Source organism: Centroberyx affinis, unplaced genomic scaffold (assembly GCF_046629955.1).
Source record: "Centroberyx affinis isolate AG114_WGS23_722 - 3 ecotype Tasmania unplaced genomic scaffold, CSIRO-AGI_Caff_v1 ptg000830l_1, whole genome shotgun sequence".
In the NCBI taxonomy this organism is placed as follows: domain Eukaryota; kingdom Metazoa; phylum Chordata; class Actinopteri; order Beryciformes; family Berycidae; genus Centroberyx; species Centroberyx affinis.
Window position 1 is genome coordinate 135,123 of NW_027279429.1, and position 23,045 is coordinate 158,167.

Genomic DNA, 23,045 nt, shown 5'->3' on the forward strand with positions numbered 1-23,045 from the left:
AGTTAAGTGGTTTAGCCTCAGAAGCCTTGTTTTACTACAATTGGTTGAAACCCCTCAGCTCCAGATGTGGCCACTGGTCTGAGCCTGTGGAAAGCCTCTGCACAGCTCCATCAATGCGTACCTTTCATCCACAGAGGGCTCCTTCAGCTGCAGGTGGGGTTTGACGCCAGTCATGGGTCGCACGTTGGTGGATAAGGCCTTGATGGTGTAGTTAATCTCATTCTCCCTCGTCACATCACTGTCATAACCTGACGAATGACGGGAACCATAAAGAAACAGCTTTACCAATAGGGCGGTTTTGTGCCATATACCACATAACAACCTCAAAAGCAGCTCGCCTCTCACCTCCATCATCCTCGCTCTCGATGTCTGACTCCTCGCTGTCGCACTGCCGGATCTCCCGGTGGCCCTCGGCCTCGTGGGCCCAGATCATGAGGCATGTGTCTCCCCCGCCCACCGTCACCAAGAGGCTGTCATCATGGGTCCATCGCACATTGGTAACATGTGTGCTGTGGGCCACGTAGCGTTTGAACTTTGCATACTTTCCCTGGGGGAGGAGGACAACATTTATTTAACACTTGTGACATTAACACAAAATTAACATAACATTAGCATTAATCTTAGAACGCCAACCTCAAGTCGCGAGATATTCAAAGAGGATGAAACGGAGGATTATTCATTGTGTTTGTCTTACCTTGACGGGGTATCTGAAGAGCTTGACATACCCCAGGTCGTCTCCTGTTGCTAGCACCTTTCTGTTGTTACTAAGGCAGGCAGCGGTCACCTCAGTCACCTCACTGATCACGGGCCAGATGCCTTCCACAGACGTTCCCAGGACGCACGTCCACGTGCTCCAGTCTATCTTCTCCACCTGACCGGGGCGAGCGGGAGAAGAGCGTGAGGAAGGGGAAGGAAGGTAAGGAGGTTGAATGCATCATGATAAGAGGAGACAGGAGAATGGAGGGAGGAGGAGAGGACATGAGCGGCTCCAGCGAGACATGACCCAGCGTCAGCCTTAACAGCATCTATCATCCCTAACCCTCATTTTCTTAATGCTCCCCTCCACTGTGCGCCGTGCAAGGTGTCTGAATGTCACACTGTATAAAGGGACCCTAAACACTATCCCATTTCCACTGCCATAATTAGAACGATACTGGTGAAAAGTGGGCCGTGTTAATGCTTCGCTGCCCTTCCCCGGGCCGTCTCCCGTCCCGGGGGGAAAATGTGGGCCAACAGCGCCACAGCCACAGCACATCCTGTGCCGTTGCCCCTGCTTACCTCTGTAGCTGGGATAGTCTGCCTCTTGCCGCGAGGAGCTTCGAAAAATAACTGCTCTTTAGCACCAGTGTTGACTTGGAGTAGTTTTCCTGTGAATGAAAGAGCCCAGTGGACCATGGTGTGTAATTGTTATTTCAGAGAGCCATATTGAATCCATAATCACCCACTCTAAATTGATTCTGCAGTAGTCTGATGCATATATCACTTGGTATAATTTGCAAGGATCCACTGAGGAGCAGCATAGCAATTGAGCAAATTTGTTTACCTCTCTTGTCCCAGTCCAGATGGGTAATATAGTTGAGGGAGCCTTTGCACACCCCGACCCGCTTGCTGCTCATCACGTTGTAAATGTCCACAAAGCTGTCTCCCGACGCTACCGCAAGATACTTCCCAGCACCTGAGCAAACACAGCAGAGAGCAGTATTGCACAATCAATTTCACAGCAACAATTTGAGCCAGGGATCAATATAATAAAAGAAATGAGGAACAGTATGTTTTGTAATGAGCAGGAATTGAAAATTACTCTCTATGATTGTTATTATTTTAACCAAATTCCAAAAAACAATTCTATATATGAATGTACATACTCCACAGTAAACTGCTGTATAGAGTGACATCTACTCTAAGGTGCAGGCTCTCAGGGACTCATGGGTGTTGGGTGGAGAAATAAGATCCCTTGCATTGTAGATTAAGGTTAAGTGTCGTGGTGAAAGAGAGTTTAGTTTCTTGCTCTCACTTTGTCCGCCCCCACTGTTTCTCATCCCTCTCTCGCTGTCTCTCTGTCTGGCCTTATTACAGAGAGCCATTAATTTGGGTCAGGCCTGCAGCAATATCTCCCCTACTCACAACGGGAGGAAAATGTGTATACCTGAAACTCCACTTCGGCACAGCATCCTACATAAACTCAGATAAGTTGAAGGGCATTGTTGATTTTAGAAGCCTAGTTTCTCCTCAGCTAGGATTTGAGGAGGGTTTTGCACTAGCGAGGAGTTGGGGAGGCGAACCGCAGACCTGGAGAGAATCTGATATCGGAGATGATGTCCTTGCGGTGGTGGAAGGACACCAGGTCCTCCAAGGTGTCTGCGTTCACGATGAGGAAGCTGCCGTCGTTCAGGCCCACCGCCAGGGCCTTGCCGTCCGGGGAGAAGCAGCAGCAACGGCCCCCTGTGGAGGAAAAAGTGTCTGTTCAGCCGGGGGACCAACACACTTCCTATCAGGACGACTGTGGAACAGAGAGAGAAAAGAAAGGCTCCTCTCCCTGTTTGAATGGTGACTCACCTTTCCTGAGCTTGCGTACAGCCAGCATACAGTGGCTGGGGGAAAGGTCCCATATGCGCAGGGTTTTGTCATCGCTGACGGTGGCACAGAGAGGGAGATGGGGATGAGTGGCCAGGCCCCACACTTCACCCTCCATGTGACCCTGCAGGCACACACACAACAGCAGCAAGATTTCATTCAGGGTTGGTCCATTCACTATCAGTCAATACAGGTAGGTAAGAAGGCTATTCAATTATTATAAAAAGGCCAACAAAGAAAGGATAATCATAAAGAGGCATTTTCTTTAGCCCCCAACATGAAATAGCATGTTGAATGGACATTGTAGGGGAAATATTTGCTATGGAAAAATTAACATTTATCCTGAGGACATCCTACATCACAAACAATGAGGACACTGCCAACTCTTGAATAAAAATGGTTGAAATGTAGAAACAGTGCACTAGATATCTATGAAATATGTACTGTTTAATGTCAATTGTTACATTTTGTATGATACAATTCCCAAGAAAAAAAAAGAAAAAAAAAAAAGAAACATCATGTTGTATGATGTATAACACTATATTCTTGTGTTATTGAATGCAGGTAATATTCCTTAGTTTCCCATGCACTCCTTTCTGTTGTGCAGCTGGACACAATATCATAAGCTTTCAAGAAACTTTATCAACTTCTGTATTCATACAGATACAGCCACAACAATTCATTAACACCCGCCTTTTTCTTTTTGTTTTCCCTTTCCCTGCGGCAAGTGGACTTGACCAAAACCGCAGTGTGTATGCCCCATATCATAACTCCCCGCTCTCCTCTTACCAATGCATGGGCATGTCTGATATGTACCAATGGAGATGCTTACATATAGCCTTTTACCTATTAGCATATCATAAAAATCTGTTATAACGGACGAGTGCGGAGAACTCTTGGTTCTTGGCTCCCACCAATTGACTCCCTCCATAAGAATTTGCTCATATATTTTAAAGCATTTCAAAAGGGCAATCAATAACATTAGCTCTGTCCGTCTACAATCGGGGAGCCTGGGGGAAATTGCAGGACCACTTAACTAAATTAACAATCTACCACTGAGCAGCAGTAATTCATCACCGTTTACAGCCATCTCCTTGGTGATTCTGCAGTGTTGTGTAAGAAAGAGGGAAGTGGTGCTGTAACGACATTAAGAGAAAAAGGACAGCTCCGCTCACTGTGAGCCAGTCATTCAGTGCATCTGCAGCCTTTCAAATCCTAACTAGCCTGGAAAAATCCTCACCCCCACCATTACTGTCACCTCACAGGCGCCGACCTAACCATGCTGCAAAAAGCTGGCTTCCCCATGACCGCCCTGCCTGACTTAGTGAAGTACAGCTGGCGTTTCATGTACTGTATATTATTCGATTTGTGACAAGTATTTGGGTTAATTTAATGCTCAATGTGCTGAGAATGCGGCGCTCTCACCTGGACCAGCAGAGTGATGGGGCCGCTTTTGTCCACCTCCAAGATCTCGCCGTTTTTGGTCCCCACTAGGATATGGCCGTGGCCCAGCGATATGGCACGAATAGAGGGGTTGTCCTCCAAGAGCAACCCTACAGAGCCAGTGAATTATAGCACCAAGTCAGACCTTCACTTGAACCAGGACACAGGAGGCAATCTTCATTACAGCTAAAAGCATTGAATGTTTTTAATGGATTTGCATTGGACGATTTTATCGGCTCTCCGGAGCTACGGGACTAGAAGATTGAATCTAGGACAGTGGGCGAGAGAAGGATGACCTTTTACCTTTGGAGCCTGGAGCTAGGACTGCTCTCTTGATGGCGTAGGTCTTGAGGCATCTCTCGAACGTGTCGTCCCACAGAGCAACTATACCGTCCTTACCTCCAGTCACAAATCCCTACAGGGTCAGACAATGTGATGACACATTTAAACCTGCAATCATCATCTGACAGAGCAAATTTTATCCTATACACCACTCACTATAGAAGAGGCAGCTAGACAAAGAGCGAGACAGAAAAATGCATTGCAGATAGGGATGGGCAATAATTCAATATTATCATTTATCATCTTCCAATAAAATCATACTGTGATGAAATAATGATACTGAGTTATCATGATCCACAATATCTGGTGTCTAACTTTATGATAAAAAGCAAATACTGATTAGAATTTGACAAAATTTGATCTGAAACAAATTAGGGAATCTCATTTGAATTTTTTATTGTACTATGCTGTACATTACCATGCAATTTAATGAATGAGATGAACATCAATTTGATTATTGAACATGTGATTTGCATGTTAGCAGATATTGTTACATATCCCTATCAAAATAATTTCTTATGGATATTGTGATATATTTGGTCCATATCGCCCAGCCCTAACTGTAGAGACAGATAGAAAGGGAGAGAAATAAGATTTCAAATATTTTTGAAATGTCAAAACATGTTCTCACTGGCCAGTGCATGAACCCTTTCCCCTGCGGTACCTTTTCTAGTGCGTGCATACTGAAAACGGGGCCGTCGTGGGCCTTGACCGTCTTCATCAGGAACATGTCTCTCCAGATACAAATGTCTCCTGTGCACGTGCCTGAAAACACCATCTCCTCCGTCCAGCCATACACGGCGCACATCATAGTCTCTGTCTTCCCCATGTTCCCTTTGCGCCCAATCAGACCACCACCTGAGAGACAAAATGGAAAATCAACTTATACTAAAATATGTCACAACTAAGCCAGGTTTGTCCTTAATAAACTCTTTCTTTTTCAATGCAACATGCGCAGGGGTCTTACCAGCTTTATGCCAGAACTTCATATGTTTCACTCCGGCTGTGATGAGCTTGTCAGGCATGTAGGGATTTATTTTGACAACAAATATCTTGTCCTTGCTTCCCCTGAAAATCAATTTGCATATCACAAAAAATCCATGACAAAATCATACATTTGACATGTAAAGAGAAAGAAAAGCAGTTGGCCCAGCATTAAAACCACATGGGAGAGAGCCTTTGTATCTGTCTCCCTGTTTGGCCTGCTGACTGCTTTACACAATATGAACAATAAGGATCAGTGGCTGTTCCCTGCCCGATGCGATGGAGCGTACCTGACACTCCAAGTTCTCTAATCGTTGCCCTTTGTGCTGCTGCCTCACTGAGCCTCGGTGAAGCTACAGCAACATTATACCCCCCTCCCCCCTCCCCCATCTCTCTCTTACTCACCCCTAGCTCACCCTTTCCCTGCCCTCTGCCCCACTCTCTGCATTTCCATCCCCCTCCCTCACTCGGCCCCTCCCTTCCTTCACCCTCTCTCACGCACACACACACTTCTCCTCTCCCAGCTGAGGACTAGGCAGTGCGGTGTACAAGGCAAGCTCTGTCAGGCCCCATTTCCCTCTGCCCGCCTCATTGCTCTGCCCACCAGGGTCCGCAAAGAAGATTAGTGCAGCTCCAAGCTGTCCCCGAGCTGCGATGGGAGCCCGGCATACAACAGCATGCAGGAGAGCATCCTGCATGCACTGCTCCAACTAGCCAGGGGGCATTTCAATGGAGTAGGTACTAAATATGAACATGAACAGTGGGCCGAGGAAGAAAGCCAGATATTTGGAGGTCTGCAGGTTTTCCAGACAGATACTTCTGTCCTTTTGGTATGACTTTACCTTGCATGAAATTGAAAATATATCATTATGTTCCTCACAACAAATGCTTCTCATGCATTGCAGCAATATAAGTCTGGTAAGGTAATCCACTTGCATCTACTGTGCAAGTCTGGTGTGCTCCATATCTGGTCACACGTATCATTTACATCATGTATCAAACAGCCCAAGCTCACCAGTAATTCTCATTTATTATGGATCTACAACTGGAGCCCTGGGGCAAACCCTTACTCTAACCATTCAAACCTTGGCAGGGTTAAGTGATTTCTGCTCAGAGAGGAGCCGCCTCGTAATCTGCAAGGCAATTCCCCCTCTCTCTCCTCTCCTCCATCAATCACACTGCAGACCCGAAACAGTGCAGTGGGTTCAATTTGGCCCCTCATCTATAAATGTCCATATTTAAAGTGGAGGTGCTCAAACCATCTTTAGAATTAACGGCAGGGTTTGTCAAAGCTCATGCTCTTGTTATTGTGCCGCCCCCCCTGATGTGGCGACAGCTGCTGCTGGGTGGTGACAGGCTGATCCACAGCCATGTAAAGACTGTAATAACTGTACTAACCGTATGGCTGAGAGCTTCTCCCCCTTCCTCCAGTCCCACAGCACAATGATGTGATTGTCATCCAGGCCCACCGAGGCCAGCCGTTTGCCATCCGCTGTGGAGGGAAAAACAAAAATGGCGCTGTTTAATAAAGTACTGACAAAGCTGACTCCTGGGGCTGTATCCACAAACATTCTGAGAGTCCTCTCAGAGAGCTCTTATCTTTCTTAGCAAGGAGTCTTAGCTTAGGAGTGATTTAGGAAACTCTGAGCAAGGAATGGACAAGAACTTTTATCTTAGTGAGGAGGTGTGGTTGACCCCGTTGCTAGGTGTGATGCTCTCTTTGGACGCTGTCATTGGTTGATCAAGAAAAATCAACACGTTGGGGCGCCCCGGTGGCTCACCGCGTAGAGCGCGTATCGCATAAGGCTCAGTCCTTCCCACAGCGACCCGGGTTTGTATCCGGCCCACAGTCATTTGCTGCATGTCCTCCTCTCTCCCATACCTTCCTGTCTATCTCTCACACTGTCTCTATCAAAAATAAAGCATAATAAAATGCCTAAAAAAAAGATATTAAATTGATACTGGATTCTTCTGACTTGATTTGGTGTTCTACATTTCGACTTGAGACTATATAGATATATATATATATCTATACACATTAAGAAAAATCAACATGCCTCTTTTTGTCATACAGAATGAACACAAGGAATCACACAAGATAAAACACAATTAACTCAATATTAACGCGTGGTTTGCTTATACTATCAAAAATAAAATAAAAATAGAGCTCATTGGACAAAATCTTTGAAAACCATACGAATGGTACTTTTTAATACTTGTACGGTTCTCACAGGTTGACGCATTATGCCTTTATTTGGGCGAATGCAGTAATGTTATTATACTTTATTAATTTGATGTTAAGATTTGGTGAAAATGGCTCAAGACTCAGTAGTATTAGTATAATTTATAGACTATATTGGCAAGCCTATATGAATAGGATTTTTGAACAAGAGTACATTGCAGATGATAGAGACATGTGTCCCCATCAGTGACCAGACAATACAGAGAAAATTCGCTGTATCCATAGCTGCTGTTTTGTCGGTGCACAGTGCGACCGGCCAGTGGGAATTAAACAGGCTGCGTCACAATATGAGTCTGTGAAGAAGCTGTGACTGTTTGTGTGATTATTCTATGTGGTTGCATTATCACTGCTGCACTGTTTGCCTGTTGCTAAATATCTTAACATTGTGATAACTTTCATAATAATAATAATAATAATAGCGTTAATGCGTCTTTTCTGCGTCTTTCAGCCATTTTCTCCTCTTCTTAAGAAACTCCTAAGCTCCTAAAAGTCTTCCTCTCTACTCTTTCCACCTTGGGAGCTCTCTTGAGGGCTAAGATGCTTTGTGAATAGCTTTTATCTTTACTAGTCTTACTTTTAAGGGGAAATTCTTAGAAAACATCATCACTCTCAGAGTTTTCTTAGAATTTCACCACTAGGACCAACTCTTAGTACTAGGACGCTTTGTGGATACGGCCCCTGATTTGCTTCAGTGAAGTCTGGCCCTTGTTAGCAACATTAAAGCAGTCTGGTGGGTTTGATCCGTGGCAGGTAGTTCACTGATATTGACACAGGGATAACTGCTCCGCCTCTGTTTGGGCCCAATTAAAGGAAGCCAGATGAGTGGCTCCACCTTGATGCTGTCAGACTGCCACCACAAAAAGACAGTAGAAACAGGATTTTTCATTGTTGCTTGTTAAATTGACTGCCTTGTGAACTTGCCCATATCCTTTGTGGGGAGAGAAGTCTTTTTTTTTTTTTTTTGATTCAGCTCTGACTGAAAGATCTCAGGGAGCAATTGTAAATATATTCAGAAATATGTTCTCTTGAAATGGATAGTAGAAAACCGTGTCGGGTGTTACCTGAGAAATCCAGCGCACACACTCCGAGCTGGTGGAAACCTTTCAACACCGACATGGGTTTCAGCATCTCTGTGTCCCATATGTGGATGGAGGAATCTCGGCCAACCTGGACAGAAAACAAAACATTCAAAGTCCTAACACAATCTGTCGAATTAAATCCATTTCCACTTTACAACAACAGAATCTTGAGGCCTATAAACACGCATTGGCAATGACTCTCCAGTTCACGAGGGCCTCCTTGAACTCTATCCTCGGGCCTGGGGGGCCAAGAGCCACTAAAACCAGCCGCTGAATATTTCATGCTGGCAGCTACCTGGCCTGTTGCTACAAAGTCCTTGAGGGGGTGGATCGCCAGGCAGAGGATGTCGTCATCGTGGCCCATGTAGAAACGCTGGGTATTCTGCTGTCGGTTGTACACAACCCCGACCGCAGCTACATGGTAGACTATTTCCCCTGTCTGGGTGTAGAACAGGTTGCTCCTGCAGTCGTACCCTCTGTAGCTGCAAGCCAAAAAAACAAGTGTAAAAGTTTGAAAAGAAAACACAAGGACAATATGAAGGGCTTCATTCAAAAGTGCTGTATCTCCATCTTGGAAAGATTTGTCTACCTGAAATTCATCAGTCAGTATTTCCAAAGCACAGATGATTCTATCCTCAAAACATAGCTGTTTTCTAAGCAATGGTCTTAAGATGACTCTTCATGTGTTAGCTGTTCTTCTGTCTTTGCGGTGTGTTTGGTGTTGGTTTAGAGACTTTCATATTCACTGTGCTACAGACTCACCCGTGAATGAAGTGCAGCTTCATCCCGCTCCCCGGTGCTCGCTCTCTCTTCTTCATGGCCAGCGCTCGGTGCTTCTCTTTGCACTGCTCTTTGAGCTGAGGTAGATCTTCTTTATAAACCTGAGCATGTGTAGACAAGTGGGTTTTATAAAGTCCTAACCATTCTCTGTTAAACAAAATCCTGATTATGCCAATGCAAAGTGAAATATGATTTGGAGAGGGGAACATTTTTGATTTCATTACAGACCTGTCGTCGATAAGTGAGCTGCGTCTCCTGCTCGATTTCTGAGTCCATCTCAGGTACGTCTGACTGATCAGAGTCTGACTCTTCACTGTTGGAGTCCGCCAAGGTCTCTGCAGGTGCAAAGAAGGTTGCATCAGACCCCACCTGTAAAATCTGTCCCTGCCTCTACATCAGACACAAATATCCCACTGCCCATCCAGGACATAAAATATTGCATCCTGTTTCAGTTAAAGCCAAGGTGGATCATATAATAATAGTTTGTCGGCCACTATGACATCTTCTATTTATCAGGCAGTGGCGCTTCGCAGTGACATTACTCAAGAAAATTCACAAAAATGCTGACGCAGCGAAACGGAGCCGTGCCAAGACAAGGCAATAAGCAGCGCTGGCAGCCGAGGGCTGCTGCTCACAAGATCCATTAGGAAAATTAAATGGAAAGGCAGTTAGTATGTGCTTTAATTTCAGAAAGCACAGCAGCGCTCTGTCTCCGGGAAAAACACAGCTTGGAAATGACGATGCAATTATGCTTTCCAAGCTTCAGTCACTTTTATTGGATTCGTCATAATTAATTTGATGGCTTTTCCTTTGGAGAGTATTACAGAAAAGATAGTTTGAAAAAACTGTATGGGAGGGGAACAATCTTCATTGCTCTTCAGTGCTTTGGCACGTCAAATTCATAATGAGGCTATTATGTGCAGCGTGGGGGGCAAATTATGTAACTGCAAGTCATCATTAATCATACAACGCTTAAAGAGTAACTAAGCAATTAAACACATTACTTTGTACAAATTGGGTGACATTATTACACTTACTTTTTCAACTAATGGAAATTTAGGCCTACTTTCAGAATTGCACTACAACCAGAATGTTAAAAAGTAAAATATAAGAGGATATCAAGAACTGTGATGTTAACCCACTTTACTTTTTTTCTGCACATGATTTTGCAGTAATTGACTGAGTGGAGTATTAGTCAAATGGGTCCCACACTTTACTTGATTTGATGACCAATATGTTGGCAGGAGCCATTTGAGAAGGCAACGGCTTTGTGAAAGTACATCAGTAATATAAGTAATGCAAGTCACTGGTCTCTACACAAAGCAACATTGTATTACTATAATATTCAAATATTCCTTTGATTGGAAGGTAATATGTAAGTTTTTTAGGAAGTATATCCCCATATTCTGGTTAAATGATGATATTACTGAATGAGACTGGATGGCAGCTTACCTTGTGGCGCTATATGCAGCGCTTCTTTAGACTTTCTCTCTGGAACAAACTTCCACTGGAAAACCGAGTGGTCGGCGCCACCAATAGTTATGACCCACTGGTAGTCATGTGACCATCTAACGTTGGTTATGTGGGCTGAATGACCTAAATACTTTTTAAATTTTGCACCTGAAATCAAGAGGAAACGTATCAACAACCCTGTGCACACGAATAGAAACAAATGTGTGCGCAAGCCACTTTCAGTATCGAACGACATGGTCTTCCTCACCTTTTTTAACACATGGATATCGTAAAAGCTTTACTAATCCATAGTCATCGGCTGTTACTAAGACTTGATTATTAAAGTTGGCATCTACAGAGTTGATGTCGTTGATCTCAGAGTACTTGGGCCATATTCCGTTCACCTCCGGACCCAACACACACGTCCAGGAAGACCACTGCACCAGCTTCAGCTCCTCCCTGTTGCTAACCTCCTTGCCACCTCAACAGAAGATAGACACATTTTATCTCACACAGCAGCACCGTGACAATATGACAACCGAGCAATATTGATGTTTTTGACGTTCCCTGATTGATTTTTCTCATGTTATGGAGAATATATGCTCTAACAGTAGTAATTCAACTGGAAACATTCACACAGCAAGGTTGTGCTTACTTGGCATCCTGTAGAAGAGCCTCCTACCGCTGCCATCGTTGGTCTGCAGGTACTTGCTGTCCGTAGACCAGTCCATGTGTGTGATGAAGCTGGTGGAGCCGATGCACTCGCCCACCTTCTTGTACCTCTGCACCACACCATAAATATCCACTGAGTTATCGTTGGAGCCCACAGCCAAGTGGGCCCCATCTGGGGAGTACTTCAGCTCATGGATGGCCTCCTTCCTGTCCTTGATGTGAACCACCTCTGTCATATCTCTGGAGAGGAGAGAAATCTAGCTTGACTGAAGAACTACAAAAAATAAAAATGATAGAATTCTTTATCATAAAGGTCACTACTGAATTCAGAGTGAATTCAGTCATCTGGAATCAGGGTTGTCCTTTGACCTGTGTACCCACCTGACTCTGAGAACGGTGAAGGAGCCATCCTTCATGCCCAGTGCCAGGTGAATGCCATCGGTGCTCACGGCAGCACAGCGTATGGGCTCCTCCATGTTACAGCGAGCTATCAGCGCATGATCTATGAGGCTCCATATCCTGTCGACACAGAGGGAACTCGGCTCAGCATGAGAACTTTACAGGCAAACTGGTGTTGGGGTCACACAGGGGACAAATCAACAGGAGCAGAGGAGCAACCACAAAAACAGCCTAGAAGTGCACAGTGAATGGGCACCACACTCTTCATTTATCCAAATATTTTCTTAAGAATAGAGGATATTAAAACATGATGTTCATCTTCATCAGACAACAATCTACAAGAACATTTAATGAGGAGAGTGCGGCACCCATCCATTTTTTTAAAACCAGCTTTGGGGGTAAATTGTTCCTAAAACTATGATTACATAATGATATTACAAAGAGTAAGTAGGCAATGCAAAAAATACTTTCAGAATAATATTTTAAAAGCTGAGGTTTTAATCAAATTACCAAATGAAGTAATATTTCAAAAATCACTAATTACTTTGATTGAAAGATAATGCATAATTTATTACATTTTTGAAATAACTATGCCTACACAGCTGTCAAAAACTACACTTTTGCTCATTTTCTTTGCATGAGCCACATACTGAAAAAATAGAAGTGACTGGATTTTTGTCAAATAAATCATTCGCTCATCATCCTATTGAGTGATAGTGTCTTTTACTCCAACATTGTGCCACTGCCTGGCTGAGCCTGACGACACACCTGACTGAACGGTCATCGCTGCCGGTCATGGCCAGGGGCTTGGTGGGGTGCACGGCCAGCGCCCACAGCTCGCCCTCACAGTGACCCTGCATGATGAGGAAGGGCTTGTTGCGGTCGTGGACCACCACCTCGAAGATCTCGCTGTCCTGGGTGCCCACCAGGATGTGATCCCCCCGCCAGCACACGCTGCGCACCGACAGCCCTGTCAACACACAGATGCACAAAACAATCAGGAGAAAAAAAAAAACACACGCGTACAAAGAGCAAACCAGACAGACGTATGCCAATGCGTACACGGGGTCGGTGTAAGAGACACGACAGGGAGAATTACAGGGACGGTGTAAATAGCCATCTGGAGGCTACCTAGCATGGGGATTTCAACAGCAAATGCAATGACAGCACATGTTGTCAAGCTGCTCTGCAACTGACTCTGGGGTAAATAACAGAGAGAAAAGGATGGAGGAAGCATGTGCTGTATACACATGCACACATGACATCTGTATACAGCGTATAATTACAACAGCTTGGACTTAGTAACGACAAGAGGAACAGAAGAACAATGCGGGGATCGCTACAAACAGACTGACATGGTTGTTAACTGCGCCCTCAACAACATTACCCACCTCGGCTATTTTCACCTCTAGCTACTGTTAGGTCCAAGATTACAAATCAAGGGGACGATGAAAATAAAGGACAAGAAAAAAAATGTTAGTAAGGAGCACAGAGATGGATTAAAGTGTGGCTTTTCATTCAACCACACAGCAGGTTCTCTTTACATTGAAGAAATTCTAGTTGAAGTTAATTCTAGCAGCAGCTCAGTAGACTACAATATGGTCTGCAACCTTTCTGTACTCAAATTAGAGGAAAAAAGGAGGCGGCTTGACATCACCTTTATATCCTTGGTCTGTTTCCCTGAGATCGATGACAGTAATTGGTTTGAAGTTGAGATCCCACAGCCGGACACAGCCGTCTCGGCCCCCAGTGGCAAAGCCCTCCTCGCAGGCATTCATGCTGAAAATCCCTGACTGGAGGAAATGACAGGCTGTCAGTGGGGATCTGCACAATAAATGGACAACGACAGAACCAGCCTCGGCTACAGACAGCATAGCACCGCTGCTCAGCCAGGCATTTGTTTAACAAGGCTTTCACAATTACAAACTTGTTACTGCGGCCTCAAGATACCGCAGCACTGGATAACGGGAGGTGTTTATTGTGTTTTTTTTATTATTGGAAAGCTCTGATGGTGGCCTGCTTTGGCTCAGTGTGAGCAGCGGTAGACAGGGAGGCGAGACAGTGGACATTTGGTGGTGGGCAGTGTAAAAAAATCAGGAATGAATGTGCAACGTAGTTACTGTCCCCTCCCCCACCTCTCCATCCCTTCACCCAGCTGTTGATCCCATAGATATCATTTAATCCTGTGTAGTAAAACGTTGATCCTTTTCTACTGAGCAGAATCAAACGAAGCCACAGGGCTGCATGGCATCGCCCCTGATCTAAGTTCAACGGATGCTTTAACTGTGATTCCTCTATATTTCGGTATATAGGCACAGCTCAACAGAGAGACACAGTAAGGGATGAGGTGTAGATTGGACAATAATGGCCAAACAACAAATCGGCTGAACAGAGTCAACCTCAGCAGCAGGGTGGGTGGAAGCAGCAGTGTTTGAGCAAGTTTGCGCCTGAGTGTAAAAACACTCTGGGAAACATGTGGGGGCTGTGGGAAATGCAAAAGCAATCTGAGCCGCATAGCGCAACATACCCTTGATCTGAGCAGGGACTTGTTTAGCATTGGCCTCGTTACAGCCCCCCACAGGGTGGTGACACACAGACGAGACACAACACTGGCTCTAATCACAACCTGCAAACGTAAAACTTACCCCGTGAGCTCCTTGCACTGTCCTCATCAGGTTGATCCCTTTCCAGACATAGATATCACCATTCAAGGCACCCGAATACGTGACCTCGTCCTTTGCACAGGCAAGGCAGAGGATGGTTTGGAGATCCCCAGTTTTGCCAAAAACACCTCGTTTGGGGGTCAGGGCATTACCACATAAGCTCCAAAACTGAAAACACAAACAGGAGAGAGTATGGTGGCTAATAATCCTCTGTGTAATCCTGCCCTGAAACTGAAAATAGACAATTATGTACTATTTTGGATACGAAACAGTGAAAAACTGACATTTTGAATGGTACATACGTATATACGAACACACACACACACACATACACACACACACACACACACACACACAGCAGAGAACGGATCTGCACTCAAATCCACAGAGCACCATAGAATACACCAGTGCATGCACATACGTGGTCACCTTGAAACAAAGCAAAGTCAAAATTCAAAATGCCCCCCATCTGATGTTGGGAACTCTCGCTGGGGGTCAGTGCTGTAACCACCTGATCAGCATGCACAGACAGAGACGCGCGCACGCACACACAGGCTCATGATTTATGAACAAGGTCATCGGGATGCGCGGGCACAGCCTCGTCTGAGGGCTAAATCCATCAAACAGAGAGAGACGCTCCGTCTGCATCGAGATGAGATCACAGGGAGGGGGCTCGCCCAGCGCGTCTCGAACGCTGAGACACGGCCGCCGGCACGTGACGCCGAGACGCACCCATCAAAGGCAGCAGCTGGAAAATGACAGAATGACAGCCCTTTTCCTGCCCTACCTAAAGGAGGATATCCCCCCATGTTATCTTCCCCCTGCGCATCACGCACTGAAACCTGGTTCGCTGCACACACACACACACACAAAAGAAGTATAACCTTGAAACGACATGATGCTGCTCGGAAAAGACAAAAACTGTAGGCGAGCGGCGGTGGTGTGGTGTTTTTGATGAGACGAGAACAGACAAACCTATCCGAGGAGGCTAGACAGATAGAATGCACAAATGAGCTGCTCTATCACAATAGCCTGTCAGACCCTGCCTCACTAACACCTATCATGGTGACTGATAGGGCAGCCGTGTGTGAACAGGAGGGATCGATTATCAGAGGCAGGCATCGCAGGCTCAGATACAGCCTGCTGTCAAACATCTGAGGCTTCTACCACGCACCCCAACAGTCCTAATCCTGATTCTCCGAGCTGAGCGTGTGCGTTTGTATGTGTGTGTGAGCGTGCGTGTGGGGCTGGGAGGTGGCAGTTAAGGTTAAGCAGTGAAAATTATAGGTGTGGGAGTAATCAGGTATATGGGAGGGTTGGATCGTGTCGAGGAGCTGCAGCTTTGAGGACTGGGGCTGTGCGAGGCTTGGCGGGGAAGTGGGGTGGAAAGGGGGGGGGGTTGTGGCCCAGCCTGTTGCGGAGGAAGCGGGGATGGATGCGGCGTGACTGCACAGCCCTCCCTGCCCGCAACTGATAAGGCAGCGAGACACGGGCGCCAGCTAATCCCCTCGCTGCTGAATTACTGAGAGGAGACGGGATGCTGGAGGGGTTTATGATGAGGCTGGGAGCAAGAGAGAGACAGAGAGAGAGGGAGAAAGAGAGGGAGGGAGAGGGAGAGGGAGAGAGAAAGACAGAGAGGAGTGCGGCACGGTCGAAGGCTGTAAAATGAGAAGTAGAACTACTGCGATTTGGAACGGGGAGCTGGTAAACAGTGTGACACAGGGAATGGATGCTTTGTGGTATTACGGTATTAAAATCACTGTCAGAGTAACTCTTTTTTTTTCTTGAAAACATAATAGGCTTCCAGTGAACACTGGGCACGGTGCAGGCTGCTCCTCTCGGCTCAGGATTAGTTGGATGTCATTGGCTCGGTTACCTCCACCATCACTCCAGGGAAAACCTTTTTAATGTAATTAATGAAGAGAGGGGTATAAATCATCAGCTGGCTGATGCACCCCTCTCTGCTCCATCTCACACGGTCTCCCCCTTCTCAGACCCTCAGTGTCGCTGCTGACTGCTAGGCTAAACGCTGTGCCATACAGAGTGAGAGGTTTGACTGTCGACCTGTTGGAAGTTGATTCTCTGAAAGCTCCTGTCATCCATCCCCACGGTGTCAAGCTCAAGCTCACCTCCATGGCAATTTGTGGCATTGTGATCCACTCACACAAATATATACGCGTGCGAGCACACACACAGCTCCCTTAATCAGCTTCAGTGGTGAATTAATCACCTACTAGTCAGCCAGTGGGTACAGGATGTGCGTGCGTTTGTGTGTAAAGGGGCGGGGTCCCGGAGCTGAGGAAGGGCGAGCCAAGGTCTGAGCCGTCCCGAACAAATTAAACACTTAAAATGGCTATATGATTAGCTGGAAGGAAGTCTGCGGGGAGGAGAGCGCTGCCAGCAGCGAGGGTCCTGGTAGTCACAGAGGTTGTGTTTTCCGCAGCCTGCTAGTGAAAGGATTACTGGGGCTAAATCTCCTGAGTGCTATAATCGCTGAGCGAGCACAGGGCCGGGGGAGCAGATGTCACATGGTCCGTGGGGGTGAAGGCTGGGGAATTATGTGGGACGATTGCTGGATTGCCTCGGCATCATGAAACCAAAAGAGGGGAAAGGAAAAGAAGAGACTGAGGGATGCAGCAGGGACTGGGGGTGGGGGTGGGGGGTTGGGTGCACTGGCTGGAGGGGGGATTGGGAGTGAGGGGGTTAGTGGGGGAAGAGTTCAGGGGGAATTACTACTGGAGAGGGAGGTAAGGAGCAGGAGGCAGGTCAAGCCGGATTGAGAGGAGGGAGTCATCAGTGCGATCTTCCTCCACTGGGAAATACAGTAACCCACTCGACTACACCAAACCCATTTAAGCCTCACAGGGCCGGTGGGCACATTTCCTATCTATTTGAGAATGATTCGCTCTCTGTCCACTGCTTTGGGAGTACGCATCCTCCGTGGCTGTGTACTCTTGTTATTTCCTAATGGCCTGGCCACTCAAGGAACACTACTAAATATCCCAGGGGAAGGCTTGGCGAAGATACCATACATGAACTCATTGAAGATTTATGAACACCACTCTTGTGTGAAAAAGAAGCGATAGAGATGGGTTTTGAAAAGGGCCCAAGCGCAGCTGCAGTTCGTACAGTAGAGGGTTTTTGAAAAGCTGAATGGGGAGAAAGGGAAACTGAGTACCACAGAGTCACGCTCCCATATAAAAGAGAACATTTTCCCACTCTGCAGTCCAGATTACTACAAATGAAACTTGAGAGGAGAGACTAGGAGCCATTGCCTGTCCTACTTATGTTAAGTGCCTAATAACCATGGACTCTGGAATAAAATGAATTTGCATACATCTATTTTAAGGCTGTGATATGGTCATGCCGATAAAGTGGAGAGGGCAGGGAAGAAAGGGGAGCAGAGCCACTGGATTCTTCCAACTTCCTGAAAATCATAATCTGTTTGCAGATATTATGCAAATGAAGCAGAAGAACTTCAGCTTTCAAAAGCCGACTGTAATCTATGTGAAATGACCAGGAAGCAGCTGTACCTTTATATGTTTGACACCACAGCTTACGAGCTTGCTCGGCTGGTACAAATCCCATGATATGTCAAATATCTGTGGAGGAGAGGACATACAATGCATCAAAAATTGATTTTCGAACAAATACCACAACATCTCCCTTGCATCATATGCAGCATATTGATCCTTGATTATGTATCTCTACACAGCAAATTCCTGACTGTTAATAAATGTTGACTGGATTCATACAAACACTGACAGTGTTGATTTTAATACTTTCAGAGTTAAACACTGACAGTTTCAACTCAAATTCAATTCCAGTTTATTTATAAGCACTTTTAACAAGCAGGTTTCTCAGGAAATGCTTTACAGGGAAAGAAGGATGTAAATACAAAAACAACAGATGAGAGGGGAAGAGAGAAAGTGTGTGTGTGTGCACACCGGCTGCGATATAGTGTGGGGGCTGAATGAGAAAACAACAGCTGGCTGTATTTCATCTTTTTAAAATTCCTTTTCATTAGCTGGGCGTCCTCTCAGACAGGGCCTGGAAAGCTCACAATCAATCAGGCCTAACTTGTTTATGCCCCCTCTGGGCAGCAGCTCCATCCTGCGTTTATAGCTAATTGAGGCGGTCGATATTGAGCTTGTGACGGAGGCGGAGGAGGAAGAGATGTGTTTACCCTGTCTGTATGACCGGGAGCAGCTGCCAGTACCCTCCCTCTCCTCCAGTCCCACACGCAGATCGTGTTCTTGGAGTCCAAGCCCACCGACACCAAACACTGCAAAGAGAAAAAAACACAAACACCACACTCGCATCACAGGAAGCATCACACACTGAATAGCTGCTATTCTGTTACACCACACTGATCAAACTAACTACCTCCACTGTACCGTGGCTGGCCACAATGAAAAGATTCATGGGCTACAGCACAGAACAGTTGTCCAGCCCCTGGCACTTAAAGTGAGCACATTAGAGTGCTTTTGCTGGAGGAGCCTCCTATAGCTGACCGAGTGAGTAGGCAGCAGCAGCAGCAGCAGCGGAGCAGAAGAGGAGAGAGCAGCGCTTATGGAAATCCATCTCCACTCTGCAACTTGCGTTTGCTGCTGATTCAATGTTGGGGCACGGAAAGCTCAAAGTTGTATTTGAGAAGTCTGGCTTTTAATGATGAGCAAAGAGCCCCTGCGTGACGAAACCCAGTGAAACTGTGCAAACTGTGTCTAAACTGCTGGAGGCTCGAAGGAAAAATTTCTGTGGAGGCCTAGTGAGACAAATCCTACCCACCATCAAGTGTAAAGACTGAGTAAAACACATTTATTTATTTATTTTTTGAGAAAGTAGAAAGAAATCAATTAAAGGATGCGTGAGGCCTTCGGCATTTGTCTATTCAGCCTGTAAGGAGCGCTCTGGATAGGAATGTGTGAGGATGAATGTGTTTAAAAGCACTTCAATATTCTGCTGCTATTCAAGATACTCAAGTATTCCTTTTAAATGTTGGCCCATGTAAATGCTGCAATCTGTTTAGAAAAGCTGGAATTAACTGTAGGTGAGAGCTGGGATATGCCGATATAAAATGATACACTAAGGCATGTAAACACCTTGCTTTTTTTCTGTGTTATTGATGGTTTATGAGATTTCTGTTCCTGTGAAAAATAATGGGAATGTATACACAGATACTTCTAATCAAGACATGAACATCCATATAAGCACCTGATCCTAAATATAACATCAACCAGGGTACGTAGTATCAGACAGGAAGACTCATTACATACACATTACGTTACAGGAGACCTTTAGTAAGCAGGCTAGAAGAAGTTTAAACAACTAGAATAAAAGAAAGAAAAACATTGAAACTGAGAAGCAAAAAGGGGTTAGAATCACATAGCACTTCAGAGTGAGCGGTACTCTTTGTGCCACACAGCACAACTGCAGCCTGCACTGGAATATCTAAGAGATGTCTCCAACATCAGTGTATTTTTGACATTGCTTTAATAGACGGACAGGGTAACAGAACAAGGGATTCCTCAGTTCAACTCTGACTTTCTCAGATCCGGAGAGGGGAGAGATGGGGAGTAAATAGAGCCGCTAAACTGAGAAGCGATGGAGCCTCCTCTGGCTTTAAACACTGTCACATCCCATCTAAATCCCCAGCTCTCTACCCGAGCAGGAAAATAGCGTGGGGTCATCTCCCTGTCTCCCACTGCAAAACAGAGGAGGTGTAACTCTGCTCTGAGAACTCCTGCGGGAGGAAGAGAGAGTCTTGCAAAGATAAAAAACCCCTAAAGCTTGATCCATGAAATATTGATTTTTTGAGATATGAATACTCCAAACAACATCAGGTGGAGGCTGCTGGGTGTAAACCTTAACGAGTGGCACATCTACAGAGAGCTTGCTATGAGGATGACATGTCAGGAAAAGGCTAAACAAGAGCTTCTCAGAAGGCTCTGGTGATAAAGAAATAATGACTCAGGCAAACATTTCATGTTGCGTTGTCGCAGAGCTGAGGTGTGACGTTGTCTGAATCCTATTCTGTGGTTAAACCATTGCTACGTTGCGTGAGTATGAGGAATCCCTGGGCTCTAAAGCTCTGGGTGTCACCGTGTTCTCACCTGAACGTGACAAGGTCCTGTCAAACTCTGCGAGCCAGTGGCTAACAGACATTCCAGCTGACTGTTTCAAGTTAAATCTCCCAAGCGGGAGGGGGGTGTCTGTGTGCAGCTGTCCGGCTAATACTGCTGGAGTAATCACAGATGTGTCATTTAGAAACGCAGCCCAGCAGGCGAGCTCCAGCAGCCAGCTTGCCTGTAGCTGCTGAGTGGAGCTGCTGAGTTTTCATGGTCGCTGCTGCGCCGCTCTGACTGAACTTTTCTGGTAATACTTCCAGCTCTCTCTGCATTCTCTGACTACAAAGCAGAACTGAGTGCTTGGTGACAACACAATCACATAAAAACTAACTTGTACTTCTTAAAGTAATCAAATAATAGTAGAGAATTGTCAGTGCGCTACACAAAATGTTCTTAGTAATTTCGTGTCATTGGCATTATTGTGCATTGCGTTTTACTCTTGACTGTACCTGTCCCTCGAGGTCGAAGGCCAGGCAGGCGATGCCGTGTGTGTGCATGTCCTTGAGGATGGACACAGTCTGGACGGTGTAGGAGTCCCATACACAGATGTAAGGCTCCTTGCCCACCTGTCCTGTGGCCACCAACACACGCTCCGGATGCAGAGCTAAACTGTACAGAGAGAGAGAGAGGGAGAGAGAGAGAGGGAGAGAGATGGTTAATTCAACATACAGCTAGAATCTCTGACTCTGGATAGGCAGCTTAATTTAGGGTCTAAAGGGGCAAACCATCTGATTAGCACTGCCTGTGTGTGTGCGTGTGTGTGTGTGTGTGTGTGTGTATGTGTGTGTGCATGCGTGCGGAGAGCAGAAGAGGGGCTCAGCCTCCCAGAGAACGGAAGCCATCGGGGGGAGATGACGGCACATTAAGTCCGCGATGGGCCTGAATCGGGAAGCAGAGGGGCAGCTTTACCCCCCGGAGGTGACATGGTTCAATTAACCCATTCACGCTCAGATACGTTCACACGGCCGTGCCTCCTCCATGCCCACTGGGTGTTCACGGGGTATGGAAGGCACTATTGGTGAAATGGTGATTTATTTATTTTTTTCAGAGTCCCTTGAACTGTTCTTTGCCCATTTCACCTCTCCTAATTCATCCGGGGTTTCCTCGCATCACCAGGCATATGTTTGTAACGCTGTTACATAATCCCCCCTCCCCTCCACTCGTATCTCCCCCACCTACAAGCATTCGCACTCTACAGCTGAGCAACAGCCTGCTGTATAAAGCTTTCACCCCCCGCCCCCTCCCCTCCCCCCTTTGCCCCGCCTTCCAGCGGCCGCCAGTCACGTTCCAGGCAGAGCTGAGTGATTCACTGGGCAATTCTTCCTCTTGCCTTGTCCTGGCCTATATATTTCATGCTGCGACGGAGCTCCCTCCATTATAATCAGGCCGCCTGTTTTGCCAACTGCACTCCAGAATTTCTAATCCTGGCATGTATTCAGAGAGCAGGCCAGAGAGACTTCGCAGGCCAGGCAGCACCAGCCTGCTGAGTCAAATCAGCTCACGACGAGGTGGCGTTCTCCCACACACAAACTCTCTCTCTCTGTCTCTCTCACACTTATTCTCATTCTCCCTCATTCTCTCTCTGTCTTTCTCTCTTCCAAGTTTGCTCTATGAATCTCTCTGTCTGAGTTTATTCCTTCGTCTGTCATGGTGACACCTTATTTGCATCTGAAATGCACTGTCACCGTTCTGCTGTGAACTTGTCACGGCCTTTCAAGTTGTGTTTTTGGCTTGATGGTGTAACCTCTCTGTTTGGAGGCAGAGGTGGGTTAGATCTGTCAGGGGCCATCAGGAAGCCTCTTGGCAGCATCGCTCCTTATCCTCCCTCAACCCTCTCCCCTTGCTCTCTCCCATCCCCTCCACTTCCCCACCTTCTGTGCTGAACCTCTCTCCAACCTGGCACAATTTCACATCTTCCTTTATATGACTTATATAATCAGAGCAAAGCAGCTAAAAATAGCATTCAGAGGAAGAGAATATGATTGGAACACTTTGAGATGCAGACAGCCACAGCAGAGAAAATCGCTTTGGCACAAGCAGGTACTGCATAGCAAATCTGTTTGTTCCAACGTCAAACCAACGGGACGATGAAGCGAGGCTGAAGAATAAAATCTCCGACAGACAGTGATTGAGTCAATCTAAGGCAAAGACTTACTTTGGCCAACTCTCTGTTGGTAACATCACTAAAGTGAACAAATGCAATTCTCCTCCCTTTAGCCTGCTGTCCATATTAGTCTTTAACTGGAAAGTTGCATCAACCAAACCTGCAAACCACTACAGCCCTAGA

General features: G+C 46.1%; 1 protein-coding gene across 4 annotated transcripts in view; it reads right to left on the minus strand.

Annotated features, from left to right (window-relative positions):
* The window catches only part of eml5 (EMAP like 5), a 37,784-nt gene that overhangs the window by 9,127 nt on the left and 5,612 nt on the right, over positions 1-23,045 (minus strand). For all 4 annotated transcript variants that reach the window (XM_071520867.1, XM_071520866.1, XM_071520868.1 and 1 more), the window contains exons 2-27: positions 21,208-21,367; positions 18,817-18,915; positions 18,164-18,232; positions 14,613-14,798; positions 13,625-13,760; positions 12,736-12,937; positions 11,950-12,087; positions 11,552-11,808; positions 11,165-11,377; positions 10,897-11,064; positions 9,673-9,779; positions 9,427-9,545; positions 8,960-9,146; positions 8,647-8,752; positions 6,742-6,835; positions 5,327-5,427; positions 5,024-5,217; positions 4,321-4,432; positions 4,000-4,127; positions 2,557-2,698; positions 2,290-2,442; positions 1,544-1,675; positions 1,279-1,367; positions 695-871; positions 346-547; positions 122-248 (exon numbers count right to left, since the gene is read on the minus strand). In XM_071520867.1, the coding sequence (XP_071376968.1) occupies positions 122-248; positions 346-547; positions 695-871; positions 1,279-1,367; positions 1,544-1,675; positions 2,290-2,442; positions 2,557-2,698; positions 4,000-4,127; positions 4,321-4,432; positions 5,024-5,217; positions 5,327-5,427; positions 6,742-6,835; positions 8,647-8,752; positions 8,960-9,146; positions 9,427-9,545; positions 9,673-9,779; positions 10,897-11,064; positions 11,165-11,377; positions 11,552-11,808; positions 11,950-12,087; positions 12,736-12,937; positions 13,625-13,760; positions 14,613-14,798; positions 18,164-18,232; positions 18,817-18,915; positions 21,208-21,367 (3,798 nt within the window). The remainder of the gene's footprint in view (positions 1-121; positions 249-345; positions 548-694; positions 872-1,278; positions 1,368-1,543; positions 1,676-2,289; positions 2,443-2,556; positions 2,699-3,999; positions 4,128-4,320; positions 4,433-5,023; positions 5,218-5,326; positions 5,428-6,741; positions 6,836-8,646; positions 8,753-8,959; positions 9,147-9,426; positions 9,546-9,672; positions 9,780-10,896; positions 11,065-11,164; positions 11,378-11,551; positions 11,809-11,949; positions 12,088-12,735; positions 12,938-13,624; positions 13,761-14,612; positions 14,799-18,163; positions 18,233-18,816; positions 18,916-21,207; positions 21,368-23,045) is intronic.